The sequence below is a fragment of the Vicugna pacos genome, chromosome 3 (assembly GCF_048564905.1).
Source record: "Vicugna pacos chromosome 3, VicPac4, whole genome shotgun sequence".
NCBI lineage: Eukaryota > Metazoa > Chordata > Mammalia > Artiodactyla > Camelidae > Vicugna > Vicugna pacos.
The window spans coordinates 55,136,343-55,158,561 of record NC_132989.1 but is presented as its reverse complement, the minus strand read 5'-3'; the positions used below and the strand labels follow the sequence as shown (position 1 = coordinate 55,158,561).

Sequence of the window (22,219 nt, the reverse complement as noted above, 5' to 3'; positions counted from 1 at the left end):
TTTCAGTGGATGAAACTTGTTTCCATAGGTACTAGAATTAGTATTTTCTCGTGTGAATCCTACCATATGGGTCTTCATGAGCAATCCTTGAATTTAAGTTCAAAACCTACAGTTAATGAACTATGGGGGGGATCTAAAAAAAAAACCATACAAATGAATTTATTTACAAAACAGAGAGAGACACACACATAGAAAACAAATTTATAGTTACCAAAGGGGAAGGGGATGGGGAGGGATAAATTAAGAGTTTGGGACTAACAGAGACAAACTACTATATATCAAATAGATAAACAACAAGGTCCTACTTTATAGCACAGGGGACTATATTTAATATCTTGTAATAGCCTTTAATGAAAAAGAATATATATATGTGTAACTGAATCACTATGCTGTTAAACAGAAACTAACACATTATAAGTTAACTGTACTTCAATTAAAAAAAGAATAATAAAAGAAAAAAGTTAAAACAAAAACCCACAGTTAAAATACCAGACATTCAAACAGCCTATTTATCCTAAGATGTATTCAGGTTGAATTTCTGAGAAAAATGCAGGAAGTTTTTAAAATTCAGGACAAAAATTAAAGGGGTAGGGGAACCTGATTGTTGCAATGTGGTCAGTAGGGAGGCTGGAGGAAGGGTCTAGGCTGATAAGAGTTCCAGGATTGTGGGGGCTGAGGAAAGGCCCTTGTTTGGAGATTGGGATACTGTAGATCCCCTTGGGAGCTATTTGTTCTGATTGAGACGGTGCTAAGTGAGTGGAGATTCTTCATAGATGACTCTTCCAGTGTACACGGGTTTATGTAATGAACATCAGATAAAGAAAAAAAATAGTTGAAATCAGTGTTTATTAATACAAAAAAGAGGTGTGACCAAGAGGCATCACATACTACAGATTTCTTGAATTGTTTGCCAATTGTTTATAGGTAAATGGATTCATTTATTAATTGAACAGTATCAAAAAAGAAAGACATTATTTGGAAAGAACTTAGGAGTGAATTCTAAGCATGTGTTTATCTTAATCATTAGGACTGTAGACTTCCTGGTTGTTTTTTCACATTCAGGTTGGCACCCTGGCCTCTTTCTTTTGCAGATCAAGTCTCTGATTCCCAAGTGGTCTAACTTGAGCTCAAGATGCAGGATTTTTGGACTTTAGTACATTCCAGACATATATCACTCTGAATTCTGCAAATACAATCTTAAAGAAAACTTTTTTTTTTTACAGGAAACTGAGTGCTAAAGTGATCTCATTCACATTACAATTGTGGTTTCACTTAGTGCTTGGGATACAAATTACTTCTCTGCATACAATTTTATTACTTTTTTTTCTGATTACTTTCTTAAAAAACTGAGTACACTCAGTACAGTCTGAAACCATACATCTATTTCACTGAAAAATGAAAGCTGAATAGAAAGTTGAATGACTGTGTAATTTTAAAAATAATGCATTTACAAGATAATGAGGGTTCTTAGTACCAGCTGTAAGATGAGAGGTTGCTGTGATACTTGTTAGATATGCTGTGGTGATAGCTGCCTGTGAAACATGCAGTTCAGGGGACACCCAGTGGTAAAAGGAGGAAATTCCTTGCTGCTGTAGTGTTCAGCTGGGATGTTTCTTGTCTCAGCAGTGATAATACTTTGTTGACTTTGTCTTCCTGAATAAGCATATGTTAGGAGTTTGTGTGTTTGTGTGTGTTTTAAGAAGAAAGAGGCTTGATTTTGACTTTTTACATAAATTTTCTTCAAATATTTGAAAACTTACAAATTATAGGATTGGAAATTTTAGGAATATGATTAAACTTTTCCTTTAATGAAAACATAAATGATATTGAGGAATATGGAATAAGTGACTGAGAGTCATGAATAAGAAAAACAATTAAATCTTCTTGACCCAGAAATTCTAATTCTAGGAATTTGTTCCAAGTACATAATTGCAGGTGTACTCCATGACTGTAGCTTTATTTATAATAACAAGCTAGGGGAGAAGCAAACGTACAGCTGTAATGAATTGGTGAAAATACAGCACAGACTGTGGTGACAAAGGCATCTTCAACACCATGCTTTGAAGAGCATTTATCAATGGAGGAGAGTGTTTATGTTGGGCGGGAAAAAAAAAGACAAAAGACCAACAATTCCATGTATTTAATATTTTGTGCTTATTTTTTGTATTTGCATAAAAATAGAAAAATAACAAAGTCGTTGTCTTGATTGGCAGGACTTGGAGAAATTTACAATTTCTTCTCTTTTTTCTTTATTCTAAATGTATTTTTTAAATTAGAAGGAATAAAACAATAAACACCATAGATAATAAAAGAATAATGGAAGAGGGTGTTTTAACAATGATCAGGACTAAACCTATGCATCTTCTGCCAGGCCTTAAAGGGAGAAGTGTTTTACATGTGAGTCTTTTTCCTTTGGGACCCACAAAAGTTGCTTCCAGAGTAAGGCTGCTGCTGCTGCCATGTGTATATGTGTGTGTGCATATGTATGCGTGTGTGTACATGTGTTTGACTAGAAGTGCATCTCTTTGATATAGACAGAGAATCAGTATTTAAGCACTAAGGCAGCTTAGAGGGTAAGGACAGTTAAATATTTTTAGTTCATGGTCCCTTCAGAGTCTGATGAAAACTGTTCTTTTCTCCTGAAAAGATCACACATATGTGAATACAAAAGTGCAACAAAAAAAAAAAGTGACATACAACTTAAAGAGGTTTAGAGATACACACCACCTCCACTCCTGGGGCTGGGAGCGACCTTATCTGGTAGCTGCATTTGGGACGCATCATCGAATAATGTTTTCCCAGTTGCTGATGTCTGAAATTCCACCACTAGCAATGTCCTTAACCTTTGAGTTAAGCATTGCCTTCCCTTGGGTCTTCTTTTAAATCGTAGCTATTACTAGGAGGAATAATCTATTAATTATTAACATCTTGCAGAGAAGTAGTTTAATAAAAGGGGAAGTGAATTATGTAAGCACTCTTTTTATAGATTTGGTTAAGGTAGTAGAGAACTAGCGGTCACTTGATAATGATAGCTAACATATTTATAGGCACTGTACACACACACACACACACACACACACACACCTTACAATGACCCCATTTTCCTGATGAGGAAATTGAGGTGCAGCCTGATTAAATAATCTGCCCAAGGGCACATAGTTATGTAATAGTGGAGCCCAGGATGGAACTTATTTTCCAGAGTCTATACTTTTAACTAGTATCCAATACTGTTTATAAAATTGCCTATTTTAAGACTTCTGCCTAAGGCCAACTCCATAGACTTTCTTACTACTATTGTCAATTTTTGTAACTCATTTCTGTAACTCCTTCTTTCTTCCTTGTGTTATACCCTCTTTTCACTCAAGAAGATCGTAAAGCAAGGTTAAATCATTTGCATCCCCTTGGATCTAAAATGTGAGACAGTGTGGTGACAGCCATTCCCTCTTGAGGACAGGAAACGAGGCAGGGAGGGAAGCAAAGTTGCAGCAGAGGTAAAGCCAGAGAAAGATAGTGTTCTCCTGACTCCGAGTCAGCACAGCCACCTCGAAACTAGAAAGACTTCAATTAGACCACCTCAGGGACTTCACCCGGAGTTGATGAATGGCGCTGAGTAATCAGAAAAAAACAAATTCCCCATAGTGGCCACCATGCCGTGTGTTACTAAAGCCAATGTGGGTGGGATGTTTCATTCACTGAGTGAATTTCTACATAAGGTTGTGAGTTAATGATAAGACTCATCATTATGACCTATTTATTGGTGCTTCCCAGAAGACTAATATATCCCATTTACCAAATTGCATTTGTGGTAGCACCCATGTGTACTTCTTTGGTAGTAAAAGCAACTATTTGTAGACTTGTTTGTAGACTATTTACAACCATGGTGTCAAAGAACATTTTCAAGTAAGAGTCACAGCTTTATAATTGCTAGTGTTGGAGAATCTGCCTCCCCTTTGAAAGACAATCTTTTTGTAAATGCTGTTATCCAATAAAGCATGTGTTTTCATGTGGAAGCACAATATTTCTTTTCATTTTATTTGGTGACTATTAAATAATGGAACTGATTTGTCAACAAATATGTCAAAACATATATATTTATAGTGTTCTTATGCTGAATAATACTGCATTTCATCGAGTCTAAGGCACCAGTGATCTAAAAATGCATTGATTGGAAAATGCTAAGAAAGAAAAAATATTTACTAATCTCTGACCAAAGCTTTCCTACACTGACTTTAAGATGCCTCTGTATGCAAGAGGTATGCAACAGAAAAGAAAATGGTGACTTCATATCAGTGAAATAAAATTCAGTAGTAAGCTGAAAACATATAGTTATGATGTTTTCCGTTGTTTAAATAATTCTGAAACTAATTTCACTTTTGCATTCAGAACATAAAACAGTTTCATCTCCCCCCTAAATATTTGTTTTCATTTAAGTCACTATTATTTAGTTTGCTGGCCTTCTCATATTTACAAGATATGAATCTGATTAACTTCCGGTAGTTTCAAAGACTTAAATCAATATTCAAAGGATAAATATTTGTTTCGCCTCTGAGGATAATCAAATAATGTGTTGCAGTTTCCGAAGACCATTCAACATACCTTGAGCAATTACATGAGTGGAGCGTGTCAGCTGCCAGGTTGAACCTTTGGGGGCTTCAGTGTTTACTTCATGGAGAAGCTCTTGTGTGTTTGTATGCTCAAACATGTCATCACATGTAACATCGGATCTGTTACCTATAGATCACTGCAAGCTGGAGAATCCTTAGCCTGTCTTCGCTTGAGGGCTATGACTTTGGTGGATAGATAGACCAGCTCCCTTTTTCACACGTCGGGGTGGAGAAGAGAATCATTGGATTTGAGGCTGCAGGAACTCTTGACAGCATGGCAGGGAAAGGCACTGTGTCTTAGCTGGGGCAGGAGCAGAGATCTCACCCCACAGGTTGATTTCATCATCACTGGAGTCTTTAGGGGATGGGAATCAAACCCAGCTTGCCCCTTTCTTCATACCTCACCCCTCACTCTTACTCTTAGTAGGTATTTGTTTATCTTCTTGGATTGGTGGGTTTATAGCTTTCATCAAATTTGGAGATGTTATGACCATTATTTCTTCAAATATTGGAGACAAAAATGTCTCCATCTCTCTTCTTTTGAGGCTGCAATTATATATGTATTAGCATTTGGAGTTGCCCCACAGCTCGCTAATGCTCTGTTCCTTGTCCTCTAACCTTCTGTTTCATTTTGGATAGTTTCTATTGCTGTGTCTCCAAGTTCACTAATCTTTTCTTCTTCAATGTCTCATCAGTTCTGAATCCCAGTATATTATTTATCTCAGACATTGTATTTTTTATCTTTAAAAGTTTGATTTGGGTGGTTTCTTTGTAATATCTTCTATGTCTCTCCTTAACATACTTTTAAAAAGCCTTTTATTTTGAATTAACTATAGATTGCCAGGAAGTTACAAAGATACTATGGTTAGTACCCTAAATCCTTCACCCAGTTTCCCCCTTGGTTACATCTCCTGCAACTATAGTACAATATCACAACTAGGAAACTGACATTGGTACAACATGTGTATATAGTTCTATGCCATTTTATTATACGTGTTGGTTCTTGTGGCCAGCCCTACAATCAAGATACTAGGCTTTTTGAACATTATGTTTTCCCACATATGGAAAATAAAGTTATATTTTTCTGCTTCTATGCATGCATTGTAATTTTTGATTAGATGAGAAACAGATGTGAATTTTACATTGTTGAGTGCTTTCTGTTAATGTTACTTTAAGTTTTCCTAAGCTTTGTTCTGGGACACAGTTAAGTTACCTGGAAACACTTTGATCCCCCCCCCACCCCCGTTTGGCTGGACCAGAGCAGCCTTTAGAGGAGGACTAACATTTCCTTCTGCATCCTCTACCCAGTGACTCTGACTGCTGGGAACATGTCTTGTTCTTGACCATTATTAGAATCAGGGCTACGTCTAAGGAAAAGACCTTTTTTTTTTTAGTACAATGAAGGAACAATTTTTTTTTTATTATATGAATAACAAGAGCTCATGGAAAATTCTCAACAGCCCTCCTGATTGTGCCTCTGCTCCTTCTGGGTGTCCTTTCCCCAGACATGGGCTGCCCTCACAGGCATGCACATGCAGCTCTCTGGAGCTCTTCTTCCCCGCTCTCCTCTCTGGTGCCTTTCCTGTGAGCGACAGGAGCCTCCTTGAAAGCCACCCATATTTGAAAGGAGGATAGGGCCCAGCTTACAAACTGAAGTTCCTTCATTTACTACGAAGTTCCTTCATTTACAGTTTTGGAGTTGAGTTGTTAAATTTTTCTCATTCATAAGCCTGATCACCACCTTACTCCTTTGTTCATGTACTAATGTGTTTCAACGCTTCCCAGATATTCTACCAACATTTAAACATGCAACAAAGGCTGTGAAATCACCTGTGCCATATACTGGCCCGACAGCCTGTAGTACCTCAAAAAGTTCCTTGTGACTCTCCGGAAACACTGAGGTCATGTGTTTTCCTGAAGATTTTGCTGAGCCTGTGGCCTTATCCACCCCCCCCCCAGCACCACCCACCTCACCTCGAGACAACGTCGGCACCTGTGGGACCTGTCAGAGCAAGGTCCAGAGAGGCTGTCGTCTTTGACATCTGGTGCAGGAGTTGCTCTGGCTCTGGAAGGCTGCACACATTAGAGTGCATCCACCCCATAGGTGGTCCTGGGCTCCCCTCTGCTAGCATTTACTGAGTAATCCTGCTGTGTCTGGCTGTGGGCATCGCACTTTCAAATTTCATGTATTCTCCAGTGGTCACACTCCCACCAGTCAGAATCCCGGGGTAGAGTATTCAGAAGGGTATCATCTCTGAACTGAAAAAAAAAAAAAAGAGTCCTATTCTACTCCTACTCCTGTCCAACCTAACAAAGCTTAAAAGCCAGCCTCGAAAGGATCAAACTGTTTCCAAGTAACTTAACCATGTCCATTATTAGAATCAGGGCTAGTCCTAAGGAAAAATCACTTTTTTCTGTCCAATGAAGAAACAATTATTTTTCTATTATGTGAATAACAGAAGTTCATAGAAAATTCTCAACAGCTGCTAAGACTCCTCACAAGTGAGAATTAGATGCACCGGGGTCGCCCCCGGGAGATGAGTCAGTCCTTTTGCTCCCTGCTCAAGGCCTCAGGCCTCTCTCTTCAGAGCAGGGGTTTCCACCTGTGGGCCACAGACTTCAGGCCACACCTCATCTGATCTAATCCTCACAGCCTCTCTCTGAGGTATGAGTAGGGTTAGCCTCATTTTTCAGGTGAGAAAATTAGTGTTTAGAAATGCCCAGAAACTTGCCCAAAATCCCACAGCTGGCATTTGGTACAGCCAGGATTCCTGCCACACGTATCCAAAAGCAGGACCTTTAGAATTTGTCACTTTTCTTTGCAGAGTCACTAAGTCTCAGGATGACATGAGGCCTCACTTAGGGGCTCTTTCCTGAGATTTTAGGAGATAAAGACACAGCAACCCTTTGCCTGGCTCTTGGAATTTCACTTGTACTTTGAAAGCAGTTTTTGAGACTTGAGTTCCGATTCATTCAATAAAAGTTTTTATTATGGAATCACAACAGACATACAGATAAGGTATGCAAGTAATTCCTTTCATGTCTTCCTGCAGCTGGAGATAGAATGGATCTAATTTGTGTGCTCTTTATCCTTCTTGTCTGCTCAAAGCAGAGGTGCCTGTGTTGCAGGTCTCTTGGCAGGCAGACTCTGAACCTTTTTTTTTTTTAACTGAAGTATAGTGAGTTTACAATGTTGTGTCAATTTCTGGTGTACAGCATAGTGTTTCAGTCATACATATACTGACATATATTCGTTTTCATACTCTTTTCCGTTATAGGTTACTACAAGATACTGAATATAGTTCCCTGTGCTCTACGGTATAAACTTGTTGCATTATCTATTCTCTATATAGCAGTTAGGATCTGCAAATCTTGAACACCCAATCTATCCCTTCCCACCTCCTTTATCATTCCCTCCTGATAACCATGAGTTTGTTTTCTATGTCTGTGAGTCTGTTTCTGTTTTGTAAATAAGTTGCTTTGTGTGTTTTGAGGTGGGGGGAGGCTGCTTCCGGAAAAGGTATGGATTCATAATCCACGGAAGCAGGGCCTGTGTATACTCAGGAGGCTGCACCTGAGCGGGAGAAATCACACAGGTTCTCTGTAGATGAACTTCACTTGACATCTTCGAGTCCAGTAGAGGCAAATCTGGTGTGGAGGGTTGCAGTAACTTCACCCCGTCAGTCATTAGGAGTGAGGCTGGGCCACATGGAGGGAGTGACTCAGCCAGGCCTGTGACCTGATATAGAGGATTTGGGGCAGGCTGTTCCTGGTCGTTTCCTCTCTGTAAAACTCAAGTTAAACAAAGACGTGCCCATGAATATTAGAAGGAATGTGACTGAATGGCAAGGGAAAATCTGATGAATAGCCTTTAGTCTATAGGTTTATGGAAATGAAGAAAACTAGTTTAACTCGAAATTTGAATTATCCAAGGACTGGTGTTCTTATTTGACATCTTAATCTTTTACATATTAGAGTATATATGTATGTTGGGACAAATGCAGAATTATACACCAATGAGCTTGTTTTGAGAGCTTCCCCCCCTTACTGTGAGTAAATGAATTCTGTTCTGTCTGAGGGTAGATCCAGCCCTATCACAGTTAGTGGAAATGCAGACCTAGCCAGGTGAGAGACATGTCCAGGCCAGAGTGGGATTTCTGAGGATCAGTGCTGATGGTGAGGGGGAGAAGGGAGAAAAACACTATAAAACTAAGCAGAAGGTGATGTGATGCCAGAGGACTTTGAGAATTTTACACATCGAAGGCAAGGAGGACTCTTGAGAACCGAATGATACCCGGAGAAGGCCAGGAAGCAGGCCATGCCCTGGAAGAAACTGATGATCCCAAACATACCTGACTGTTGGGCCATCCTAAACCCACATCACTTAGGACTAAATGTCTTGTTCAGCATTCTGTATCATCTCATACCATGTGTGCCTGTGCCCACCATGCTTCAGCTGCACAAACTACTTTCTGTTCCTCCAACTTGCCACACTCATCCCACCTCAGGGCCTTTGCATGTGCCACTCTGTCTGCCTAGAATGCCTGCCTTCCCCATGACCTATTTACATGATGGGTTTATTTACAGTCAGGTGTCAGTCAAATGCCACTTCTTTGTCCCTCCCATCTGCAGGAACCCTTTATCAGCCACTCTCTTTACATTAACCTCTTTTATTGTCTTTAATCAGTACTCATCACTCACTGAAATCATCTTGGTTTTTGTTGACTTAGAGTCTGAGTCCTCCTACTGGAATGTAAGCACTACAAGAATGGGACCTTTTTGTTTGTTTAATTGGTCTTTATATCCCTATTGCCTGAAGTAGTACCAGGCTCCTAGCCAGGGTTCAATAAATGTCTGTCCAGTGAGTGAATGCCTGGAGGGATGCACGAAGTCAGACACAGTTGAAGAGAACGCCACGTCATATATCAGCCAGAACAATCTGTGTGGTTACTAATCTGAGAATAAGGGGTCTGTGCTCTGGTGTATGTCTAAGCTTTGGTGGTGTGTTTTAAGTGCCTGACATTACTAAGGGCTTGATAAATGTTAAATAATGGAAGATCATTTTTACAAATTCTACTCTCATTTCAGCTAAACTAAATGAGTCCTTTGTAGACTAGGGAATTCAGGCTGCTCAGAGGGCAAGGCAAGCTTTGATAGGTCATACTCACAGGAAAATTAATTTCCTCAGTTGAGTTAAAAGATAATTGAATTTATTAGTAATTTTTTTAAAGTAAACCTTAAGTTGATAAAAAGGTAAAATAAAAAATCAGCATGCATATTAAGTTTGAATAGTTATTTTTAACTTAATAGTTTCAAAACTCAGCCAAAAAGCAAGTTTTTAAATTCTCATGGGCAAATCCTAGCTAACGTGTTGTAGTAGAATTCATTTACAGATGAGCCAGAGTCTGGTGTGTGGGTTTTGATGTATGAATAGGAGCTAAGATTAGCACAGGATTGGCACATGGCTTTCCCTGATTGCAGCTGAGACCAAAGGCTTAAAGCTGGAGTATGGGGCAGCTGTGGAACACTGGACACTGACCTGACCTCTCAGGGCGTCAGTCTCCTCACTGGAAAATAAGGTTGACATGGAGAATGAGATGGAAATGAATAACCCCAGTGCTGTATTCTTGTCTTCATTTCTTATGTCCAGTCCCTTACACTGAATCCATGTCTACACGGTCGTTATCAGAAGCTGTTAACACACCTTATATTTTGAAAGGAGACTCGTGATCTGGATAAGATTGAGGCCATCCCCTCCTTTCGCCATCTCCTACATCACGCCCGAGTTGCTGACTTTTTATCAGCCTCTTGTATTTCTATCACATTTGTGTAGGAGTTTTTTCTTCTCTTTGTTGATGGTAGCGCACGGATGCTTGGGAGAGACTGTTTCATCTACAGGTGATGCCTGGAAGCCTGGGGCTCCTGCAAAGGCCTCTGAAGGCCCTCAGATACCATCTTATAAAAATGTGTCCCCCTGCTGTTCCGATGACCTTCCTGAAGGGCTCTGAGAATGGTCAGCCAGTGGATACAAAGAGATTACAACTTGAGGACAGCAAGTTTTATTCAACATACTCTTTCTTTTTAATATTTATATAATCTTCAGGCAAAGATATAAAAAATGAAAAACATGTTCTTTTTTTGTGTGCTTAGTATGTTAGTCTGATTTTTGCTTGAAAAGATATTTGTATTGATATGAAAATTTGCACTTGACTACATTGTTAAGATATCTTCCTCCCTTGAAGGTAATATTTTCTATTTTCAGAAAAAAACAACAAGCCTCGGGGACAGTCAGCCCTCCAGAACCCATGCTGGTGAAACAGCCCTGGCCACCAAGGTGAGTCACTTCCTGAAAATGATGAGACCCCCTCCTCTACAGGTGTATCATTATTGGGTGGGGCTTATAGGGGAGGCAAACAGTGTCCTTATACTGCTGAAAGTTTTTGAACAAAGTATCCTTACAGTGATGAATTGGGGTTGGAATGTGATTTCTTAATAATGATTTAAATGATTTAAAACCTAGTAAAATCAAAAATGTTATTCTGACTGGCACATAATAATAAGTATCCAACAATATTGAACATTATCACAAACATCTGTACATAATATTTGACTTTTGTACATTCCATAAGTAGAAATATCGTCCTCCCATTTCTTCAGAAAATTATTCAAATTATCCTCATGTATATTAAACACACCAGGCTCTCTGCTAAGTATGCTATATAATTATCATATATAATCCCCTCACAACCTTATAATCATTATTCCTTTATATCTGAGGGAACCTGGGCTCAGAGAGCTTAAGTAACTTTAACATGATCACAAAGCCAGTAAGATGGAGGTGGGAGTCAAAGCCGGGTTTCCTGTTCACACAAGGTCCTAGACACGCTGGACCTTGTAAGCTCTGACTGAGCCTTCTTTGGTAATACGACTTCAAAACTTTGCAACATGTAAGAATCACTGAAATGTCAGCTTTCAAAATAAGCGGCTATTTTAGCTAGTAGTTTTCCTTATATAAAATAGGCCCAGCCCATTTCAACTTGTGATCTTCCAGTATGTCTAAGATTATCACAAACCATAACCTATTTCAGGACTGTCTAGACAACTATTGTAAATAGCATTTTTCCTTTAAAGCTGGTAGCTCTCCTATGGAGGTCTATGGACTTTCTCATGTATGTTACTTGCTTGTTGAAGAGTTCCTATCTTAGTGCCTCCTGGAGCCCTGGTTGATTTCCAAGCCCCTAAAAAGTGCTAAAACCAAAACAGCTGAGAAATGAGAAGAGGCTGGGCACAGAGCCCAGCACCCCAAATTAAGTGTGTGAGTTTTGCAGACCTTTCCAAATCTCCTTTTCTACCAGGCGATAAAAAGATAGAAATCATTGAAAGACTATGAATTTTAAATACAGAGAGTGAGTTGATATTTGAAACAAAACAGACTCAAAACTGGAGTCTGTTGTTTCAGCCATTCTGTTTTTGCTGTTGGGGTCATAACAGCACTGATGCTCACTGTAGGTGAGACAGCCTGCTCAGCCAAACAAACTCGAGTGTCCTCTTTGCCACTTATTATTGCAAGTTTACTTAGCCCTACTGAGCCTCAGTTTCCTCATCTGTAAAATGGGGATAGGATCTTTCTTGTCAGGTCTGCTGAGAAGCTTAAATGAAATAAAATATATAAAACACTTAGCCCTGGATCTGGCATTTAATAGGTGCTGAGAAAATGTATCTGCCGTGGTCACCCTTGTTAACCCTCATACTCTATTGTTTGGAGGTCTCTAACTCAAAAAAAAAAAAAGATTTCTAGACATGTCCTATCTTTTATAGTATTAAGACCTTTCTTTAACTTATACTTAAATTACGCCTCTAAAAATGAGCAGCCTCATTAGCAAAACCCCAACCTCATGAGATTTAACGAATCATTTGTAAATGGTTTCTAGAATTTTCATTACCTGCACTCTTGGAGGGTCAATACCTCATGGAAAACCACCCTCGGTTATTTTTTTCTTGAACTTAGTGGTAAGAAACAGTCCTTTTCCATCTGTTTTTCCACACAGGAAGTTATCATCCAATCATTTCGAGGCGGAAAGTTCATAAGGAAGTTGGCCATCCTCCCCAAACCCTGCTCTGTCTCAGGAAGCTGTGGGAAGGGAGTGTAGCTGGAAGATGGAGACAGTTAGCCACATAGTTATGTTTCAGTATTTACTGGCAAGCTTGTAATTCTTTCCTTGGCTTCTGAAATGTTGCCCTTTGCTGCCTCCATTCTTCTTTCTCCTGTTGTTCTTTCTCACTGTGGTCTCCTGACTCCATTTCCTTCCCCAGTTTCCTGAATATTAGTTTTCCCAAGGATTTAATTCTTCATTTCTTCTTTTCTGTGTCTTTAACTCTTATAGAGTATTAGAAGAAAAGAACATATATATATACTTTGTTATTTCTTCTTCTGATGCCAGATTGGAAGGGCTCAGTATCCTTATCGCTTAAAAATGACTGTTCCCATGCACTGTTTAGAAAAGCTGGGGGTAATAGCATTTGTGAACACTTGAAGCCTTTTATTACACAATTAATTATCATAACACACACAAGTAAATAATATTCTTCTGACACATGACATGACAAAATAGTAGATACATTTGGCAGTGAGAATTTGCCCTGGTTTTCTTGATTCTAGATACATTCGACTTGAAAGTCAAAATAAGTGGCAATTTTATAATTAAGAAAACCTTAAAGTCTGTATTAGAAATTCAATATTTAATTTGAAGCTATGTGTAAGCTATGTATTTTAGAATGATTATCATGTGTTGCAGAACCATTTTATGAGAATTCTTACAAAATCAGTAATTGTGTGCACAAATAATATCACTTCTGCCAGGTGGTTCTGGGCTTGGAGGATCCAAAGCACTTAAGTGGCATAAATTTTTCTAGCTCAAAATAATTATTATAGGATGTTTAGTGATTAAAATTAAATTTTTGATAAATTAATAATGAGGACTAATCAGACTGTAGAAATATACAGACTCTGATAAAAGTCAATAAGAAAATAGTTGTGATCCATAATCAGTCGTGCAATTATATGGCTGGAAGAGCTCTCAGGCAACTTCTGCTGTAACCACCAACTTGTTCAGGTGAGGAAGGCGAGGCTGAACTTGCATTTGGAACATCTCTGCAGAAGACTTCAGCTATTATGATGTGTTGGTTAAAGTTATTGGTTCCAATTGAAATCTGTTCTAACTAGTCCAAGCTAAAAAGGAATTTTTTAAGGGATAGCAGGTAGCTCATAGAGAAATACAAAGGCTCCAACAGAAGGAATCTAGTTTTGCAGCCAGAAACAATGTCCCACCACAGCGTGGGAGCTTCTCTTTGTTGACACTCTAGCTTAGCACCTATTGCATTTAGGACCAGATGTGAAGCTCTGGCACTGCCAATCTTGAAGACTGAAAGGCCTAATAGCACAGATCTGCTGGTGGGCAGCAGCCTCTTCACCTGCTTGCTTGCTTGCTTGCTTGCTTTCTTTCTTTCTTTCTTTCTTTCTTTCTTTCTTTCTTTCTTTCTTTCTTTTTTTTAATTCAAGTATGGTAAATTTACAATGTGTTAATTTCTGGTGTACAGCATAGTGATTCATTTATATTTATATATATATCTTATTCTTTTTCATTATAGGCTATTACAAGGTATTGAACATAGTTCCCTGTGCTATACAGCAGGAGCTTGTTGTTTATCTATTTTACATATAGTAGTTAGTATCTACAAATCCTGAACTCCCAATTTATCCCTCCCTACTCCTTTTCCCCCCGTTTTCTGTGTCTATGAGATTGCCTCTGTTTTGTAAATAAGTTCATTTGTGTCCATTTATTTATTATTATTATTATTATTTTAGGTTCCACACATAACTGATATCATACAGTATTTTTCTCTTTGTGGCTTATTTAGTATGACAATTTCCAGACCAGTCCATGTTGCTGCAAATGGCATTATTTTATTTTTTATGGCTGAGTAGTATTCCATTGTGTATATATCCCACGTCCTCTTTATCCATTCACCTGCTGATGGACATTTAGTTTGCTTCCATGTCTTGCCGGCCCACTTTCAATCCCACTCTTGTAAGGCCTATCTGATTGGCCAACTCAGGTCACATGCCTCAGCCCGGCTGCAAGGGAATCTGGAGTTGGGAGTGCTCTGTTCTACTTTGAAAAAGTGCATATACTGATTAGGTGGGAAACTACCCCTATGTAGTGGGGTTTTCAAATGTGTGGGCAGCTATCCCATTGACATATCCGCTACAGAGAGGGAAACAGGAGAATTACCTGATTGAACCAGAGGAGAGCATTGATGATAGGTTGTTTAGCAATATTAGGCCTTTCAACAGAAGAGGTGAGAAGATCTGCAAAGGAGTAAGCACCCACCAGAGAAGTCCTGTGGTTTTGATCCTGGTTCTGCCATAAGTTGCTTTGTTACCTTTGGCAGCACAGCTCTCCTCTCAGGCCCTTACTTTTCTCGTGGATAATATGAGTGAGGGGCTGAATAAACTGTGTTGTGGAAAGTATTCCAGCATTCAGTGTCAGCCTCTCCCAAAGAGCCTATGCCGTGAGTGAGATGACTCTGTATGTTAAGCAGGCAAACATGTTTTATTTTAATAATTCTGCATATATTTTCATGTGTTTTACAAAGTAAACTAGCCCTTCAGACTCATGATCCCATGGACAGTTTTGCTTAAGACAAGGCTAGATGAATGGTTAAAAAGTAAATCTACTTTTAAAATATTAAGTAAATATTTGGTAGGTTGTGTACAAATACCCAAAGTTTGGGCAACAAGATCCAGAGCAGTAATTCTTATGTTTTAATATGTGTATAGAATCAGTGAGGTTTTTATTAAAATGAAGATTCTGACTCAGGAAGTCTGCAGTGAGTCTTTCTGCTTTTTTTAACAAGCTCCCAGTTGCTGCTGCCGCTGCTGGTGTGACAACCACATTTTGAGCAGCAGGGATGCTGAATTGTGCTGACTGTGGGTAGTTTAGACTGCCTGTACCTCAGATCACCTAAGCACTGGTTAGAGAATCTGATTAAAATGCAGATTCTCTGATTCTAAGCCAAGAAATTCTGATTCAACGCGGGGAAGAGGTAAGATCCAGGATTTACTCTGTGTAATAGATACCACCCAGATGTGGGTGATGGGAGTGCCACACTGGGAGAAAGGATGAGCCTTGGGGACTGGGATAGACATCATATCAGGGAGCAGTAATGTCCCTCTTCATTTCCAAGGAAAGGAGCCCCTTTCTACCTGTCCGGCAGGTTAAGAGTCTTTGGAAAATGTATTTCATAATGTAATTACTCATCTGTACTCTTCAGGAGCACAGACATACTCTCCTCCATCAAGGGAGAGAGAGAGAGGCTGCCTGACAGTGGGGCTGTGGGACCCAGGGCTATTCCCTCTTCGGGAGAGGCCCAAATAAGGCACCCTGGGCTGTTTTTGCCGCAGGAAAAGTAAATGTCATTGAAACCCACATAAGCTGAGTTTTAGTTTAAAAAAAAAAAAAAGGTAAGAAAATACTAACAAAAAACCCCCTCAATTTTAAGCTACCTTTTCATCAAGAATTATAAAGTCAGGGCCTTCTGCTCAGGGAATTATAAAATATTAGAGTTTGGAAGGGCTCTTGTTTACCAGCTTTATTTAACACAAGTAAATGAAAAATGAAAATAAATAAGGTGGTTGTGGAGAACGCCTTGTGGGGGAAGTCAGAGGGTGCTACCTGCTTTGACTGCCCGGTGGTTTTGGTTATAAAGCTGTGCAGGTGAGCTCTCCACCTTTTTAATGCCAGCTGGCCGGCATCTCTGCCCTGGCTGGGTGCAGCACTGAGTCACTGCTCAGCTGTCACTAGTTAGGCCTGATGTTTCTGGTCGTCAACCACCCATCACCACCACCTCCTCCACTCACACCCCAAACTCACAATCCAGAGTCTGTATTGTAATTGGTTTATGGTTTTGGGAAAAGTTGGCTTCCCATATTTCTTTGAAATTTTGTAACCCTTTTCTCTAACCCCATCACTTAATCTTTATTTACTAGTTGGCATTCTTCTATAAGAAAGAACGTCCCCCTTTTCCCTTATAGAGTTATTTATTAATTCATTTATTTAGGATTCATGAATCCTTATTTTATCCAGTGGCTTAAAATCCATTCTTAGTTATTTTGAAATTTTCAGTCATAATGTATAATGTACAGTAATGCAGTAGAATTCTGGTTCTGTTAAACTGCTTTTTAAAAAAAACCCATTATATAACGCTAAATGTTAATTTATAGTTTAAAGATGTTTGCGGGCGTGTATTTGCAAAGGGCCCACTTATTTTCGTAGAGTCTGAAGGGTGACAGCCTAGGAGCAGCAGACCTCTGCCATCAGCTGGTGGCCTGCATCACTGGCTGCGTTATTAGGGCAGCCAGCCTCCGGGATCCCATCCGCGCGACGAGTCGGCCGAGCGGGCGCCTCCCTGCCCGAGCGGCCCGGGGCTCACGGGGCGGCGCCGCCGGGGGCGGGCGGAGGAGGGCGGGGAGCAGCCTGCGCAGCGTCCCGCGCCCGCCCCGCCGCGTCGCTCTCTGCGGGTTCGGCGGAGGCTCAGAACTGAAACCGCGGGGGCCGAGCCCAACCCGGAATGCAAACATCCCCCAGGCCCCGCTGAAGTGTCTGGGCCCGGAAGCCAGACGCAGAGTGAGTACTGATTCTGGCCGCTTCCCTCCGCGGCTGCGGCTGCTTCCCAGGCGGGCAGCCCGAGCCGCCTCCGCGCCGGCCCTGCGAGGCCCGGGCTCGGACCCTGCCGCGGGCTCCTGGGCTTGGACGTGCGCTCGCACTCGTATCTTGACCTTGAAGATCCGTTTCCTTCCGTGAAGGTGCTGAGTTAACTTGTGTTACTTGTCGACCCCTCCTGCCTGCCGGTGACACTGCTGCTGCCTGTTGACCTGACAGGGTAGGGTTACAAAACCAGGGATTTGTGTGACTCGGGTAAAACGCTGAAAGCAGAAAAGCAGCAGCTATGTCGATTTGGTTTGGCACTTTTCTCTTGAGAGTTAGACTCTTTCCCTAGCCCTGCCCCCTTCACTGTGATGACCTCTGTTTTAGAGAATGAGCTCACTGTGTATAACCTCGCCATGTACCTGATACATGCAGGGTGTGGTGTGGCAGATGTTGTGACATGTTTTGGTTCTGTTTCCTTGAACACAGCCTGGGACTGTGGTCGGATCACATCACGGAGGGGTACTTTGTACCTGTCTTTAAAGAATGCAAAGTGTTTCCAAAGAGATTTAATGATCTCTTCTGTTCTCTGAGCGTCCTGGCGTTCTTCGGTGGTAAAGGGGTTAAGGGGCAAGTTCTTTATTCCCATTTTACAGCTTGAGAAAATGAGGCAGAGAGTTGAAGAAGCTTCCTTAAGGGGTGGGACCTTGGAGCCCCTGACTAGTCCTCTAGGAACCCACCTAAACCTATATCAGATGAATGGAAATGCTTAGTCAGTAGCTCTGGAAAGTCATGTCATATGAGATGTTTTGTTTTCTAGAGAGGAAACCTCTGCATTGCAGGGAAGATCAATAAGGGGTGGCATCTAGTGTTCAAAAGGGGAAAGTTTATTTTCTAATGACTAACTTAGAGAGTGCCTCTTCCTGACGGTTTGTTTGTGGGCACCGAATTTAACTTTTGCATACTGATTTTTTGGTATCTAAAAGATATTTGTTGCTGCGAATGTGGTAGGAAGGGAGTGTGCTGCCAGGGTTCTAGGAGACAGTATAAGATTCAAACAAAATAGTGACATTTAGCAAAATCATGCCGAACTAGCAAAGGCCACATCTGCTGACTGTTGGAGAAGAGGTAGGCGGCCAGTAGCAATGAGGGTGGAGCGGGAACCTCCTGCGTGCAGCAAGGACCCTTGCTGTCTACTATAAACGAGTGAGCTTTGCAGACTTCATGACAGTGTTTATGAATCCGCACCTTGAAGTGTGATTGTTGGCTGTGGTTCGGGTCGCGTGCTTTGAGAGGAGATTCCCAGTGCAGAGAGGAATTGATTGTATAGTATTAGTGGTGAATTCAGTTTCTTGATTGTTTCCTGAATTGGCTGAGTATAATTCTCACAATGAAAATTTAACAGGTATCACATAAGATAAATTTGAAAGAATGAAACAAAAAATAGTAGAAAAACATGAGGAATCAATTTGAACTAACTTTTAAAAAATCGGCCAAGTGTATGTGGTTGTTTATAAGTCTACGTGGGTCATCATTTATAATAACAGTTATATCTTTAACACATCACTACTCCTTAGGTGGAACTATTTACTTCTCCCAAAATATGAAGCATCTGATTGTTAAATAAAAAGCCCGCAACGTATGCTCTCCCGTATACACAGATGTCTCTGTATCTCCTCTTTCTGTCTACCTTACAGTACCCTCATTTTGGAGACAATATGAATCTGGAATACATGTCTTAGCATCAAGGAGCCTGGCCTCATAAGAGGGCCATATTTTATCCTGTAGTTTTTGATATATTGAATGAATAATCTGCTTATTGGAAAGTGCAATGAGTCTTCACAAACAATTGCATTTTAATTTTTCTCTCTGTGAATAGCTTTTAACTTAAAAACATCAGCTACCCAATGATTCGCAAGAGTACCGTTGGCATTTTGGGTGACAATTCTTAACTGGGCAGGACTGTCTTGTTCCCACTGAATGCCAGACATGACAAAACACTCACTTTTTAAAATACCCTTTGTCAGGTGCTGCTTTCTCCAGTTAAGAACAACTGATACACTACTTTTATGGAAAGCCATAAAAATAATTACTTGGTCTCATTATTTCCAATTTTTAAGGGCAATTTACAGCGTGGACATTGGAGATTTGGGTGGAGGCTATGTGAAGTCCTGTTGCTAGTAAAGCGACATTGTTGCTCTTGTGCTCTCCTGTCCACACTAGGCAATAATAATACATTATTAGCAAGTGACTCTAGTAGGTTTCAGTAAAAGAACAGATCAGCACAATGTGTGTTAGAACAGAGGATAATAGTTATAGCCACATTCGCTGAAAATTACTCTAGGTGTTTGTTGAGCACTTTACATAACATGCGAATGATGTAGTGATGAGGCAGATACCTTTATTATGCCCATTTTACAGATTTAAGTAAAAGCCTGATCTGTTAACCATGGTTAACAATATATTTAATAGCTCTGCATAAAATAGTTTTCAAAAAAAAGTTTTTAGTGGGTATACTTAACACACTCTGAAGTCTCATTTGGCTACATAGACTCATTTGGCTATGGTTGCTTTTGTTCTTAGAATGCCAGCTTTTTACTGTACTGTGAGCTGCTTGAAGATAAGATTCATATCTTTGGAACCCCATAGCATCTACCATGGTGCCTTCCACATAGTAACTGCTCAATAAATATTTATTGAATTGAAAAAGGAGATTGATTTTATCTTTATTAAGAATAGAGTCCTAAGATGCTGTTGCATTGTTATAGAGGTTTATCCTGGGTAGGCAGAGAAGGTAAAATCATATTCGTTTTTGTTCTTTAGAGTTTATAAGTAGGGTTTTTGAACTTAATGTCTGTTTGCCCTTTAGCTAAAGATTAAAGAGTAGATAATCAAAAAAGATTAATAATGAACTTTTTTTTTGTTTTGCTTCTACATTGAGCCCCACGTGGTGCTAGGGATACAGCAGTAAAGTATGGTCCATGTAACAAGTAGAAAACACAGTGTGAAAAGTGCTAAGTAGCATTGCTGTCAAGGTACTGTGAAAGCCCAGTGGAAGACTGAGGGAAGGGAGATGAGGCTAAGCTTGGACCTGTTTTTCTGGAAATAAACATTAGGAAAAGGAGTCCCTTGAAGGAGATGTGCAACCAGTCAGTTGGAGGCAGGGCACTTTAGAAGTCTGAACACACCCAGCTTCCTAAACACTGGTCCTCCTCATTCATTATTTTCTTAATCCCATCTTTCCAGACTTGCCCCTATCAGTGGAGAAACTATGGTCTCCCTCTGCACACTTTTCCATGCGCTACTATGTGGGATTAAAAGTTCTGACTTATTCTAGGGCTCTCTGATGAGATATTCTTGACAACTGTTCCCGGTAGACAGGCTGGATTTCCATCAAGTGTCAGCTATACCAGAGATTTCCATTTGTCCCAGGCTCTACATGGTTTAACTGGAAACCCCACAGCTGACTGGGTTTGTGTTGTCAGTCCTCCAAGTCAGCTTTGAGGATGAGAAGTTCCTGTTGCTTATCTTCCTGTTTCTTTCTTCCCCACCCAACCCAAAGTGCAGGAGAGGCTAGACAAGCTCATCAGCCGAATAACCTGCCCCTGGATTCCAGACACTTATCTCTAAGGACACATTGTCTCAATTTAGTTTCTTGTTTCATATTTGGCAGCTTCCACATGGCGCATGCATATCCGTAGCAAGGCATGGAGAACCTCAGATCCCTCTCTACTCTCCTTTTATCATTTTCACTGACTCCTCTCCCAGGAGTGATAGGCACACCTTCGTTACAGAGGTGCTGCTCTATTTTGTTGGTAGTATTTGTTTCTCCAGAGATCTCTTTGCAACATTAAAAAAAAAAAAAAAAACTCTTAACATTTAGTTTTATCTGGGAGGATTTCTTGTATGTTGGAAAGAGGATGTGGTTCTGCTTTAACTGATTAATCAAGTTAACTTTGGTAAACAGGTTTTCTACATATTGCCAACACAAAATTTTCCTCGATTCTCAGGGCTTCATGGTACATTCTGATCATAATGGATAAAACATGGGTGAGTGGTGATGACACTATGGCTTGTCATTATTAGTTCTGGAATATAATGAGTTTCCCAGTGACTCTTGTAGATGGACTACGGAGGTGTGAGGGAGTTAGGTGTAATCACAGCAAGGCTTCCTTAATTGCAGACAGCTGTACTTTACCAGTTGTGGGTCTCTTTAGAAAAGAGAAGTTTCTTGGTCCTCAGACAGAGAATGCAGGCCAGTAGGATAATGCCAGACTAATCCACAGCCTTAGGGCTCTCCAGATCCTTGTCCTGGGGACGTACTGCTCCCCCTCGGAATTCTCTAATACGGTGTTTCATGATATGCAGCCTGGAGAGCATCTGTGTAAGATTCACCTGGGAAACTTATGTAAAAATGGAGATTTCCCAAGCACCACCTCAGAACTACCCAGTCCGAATCACTGAGGAATCTATGGCTTAATAAGCTCTCTGGGTAGATCCTTCCACCTATGAAAGTTTGACGACCACTGCTCTAGGAAGTGAGTTGAACTATCCAGAGCCTATCTGAGCAGACTCCTGACCTTAGCAGTGCTGTGAAATCTTGGTGAGAGTTCTAGTTATTCACAGGAGTGGAGACTTCTGAATCCTGCTGAGGGGCCCCAAGAACTGACCTGATTGATGTCCACGGCCCACACTTGGAGCCTCGAGGAGGGCCCGGACCACTCCCATTCAACTCAAAGTTGCTATAAGAGATTGAAGCCAGTTTAGTATGCAGGCATACTCTCTGGACTCTCTAATGATTGAGGTCCCCTGCACAAGTGACCTCAGTATAAGGACCTCAACCAGACCTTGGAGCTTCCAGAGTTGCCCAGAAATAGTTGACGGGGGAGGTGTGAAAGAACACTGTTC

The 22,219-nt window shown here is 40.5% G+C and overlaps 1 protein-coding gene across 9 annotated transcripts in view; it reads left to right on the top strand.

Moving 5' to 3' along the window:
- CAST (calpastatin) overlaps positions 1-22,219 on the top strand; it is a 111,259-nt gene that overhangs the window by 19,940 nt on the left and 69,100 nt on the right. For 8 of the 9 annotated variants that reach the window (XM_072958384.1, XM_072958387.1, XM_015246720.3 and 5 more), the window contains exon 3: positions 10,867-10,938. In XM_072958384.1, coding sequence (XP_072814485.1) covers positions 10,867-10,938 — 72 coding nt within the window. Of the gene's footprint in view, positions 1-10,866; positions 10,939-17,129; positions 17,291-22,219 lie in introns of those variants that run through there. The other variant, XM_072958390.1, reaches the window with a different exon arrangement.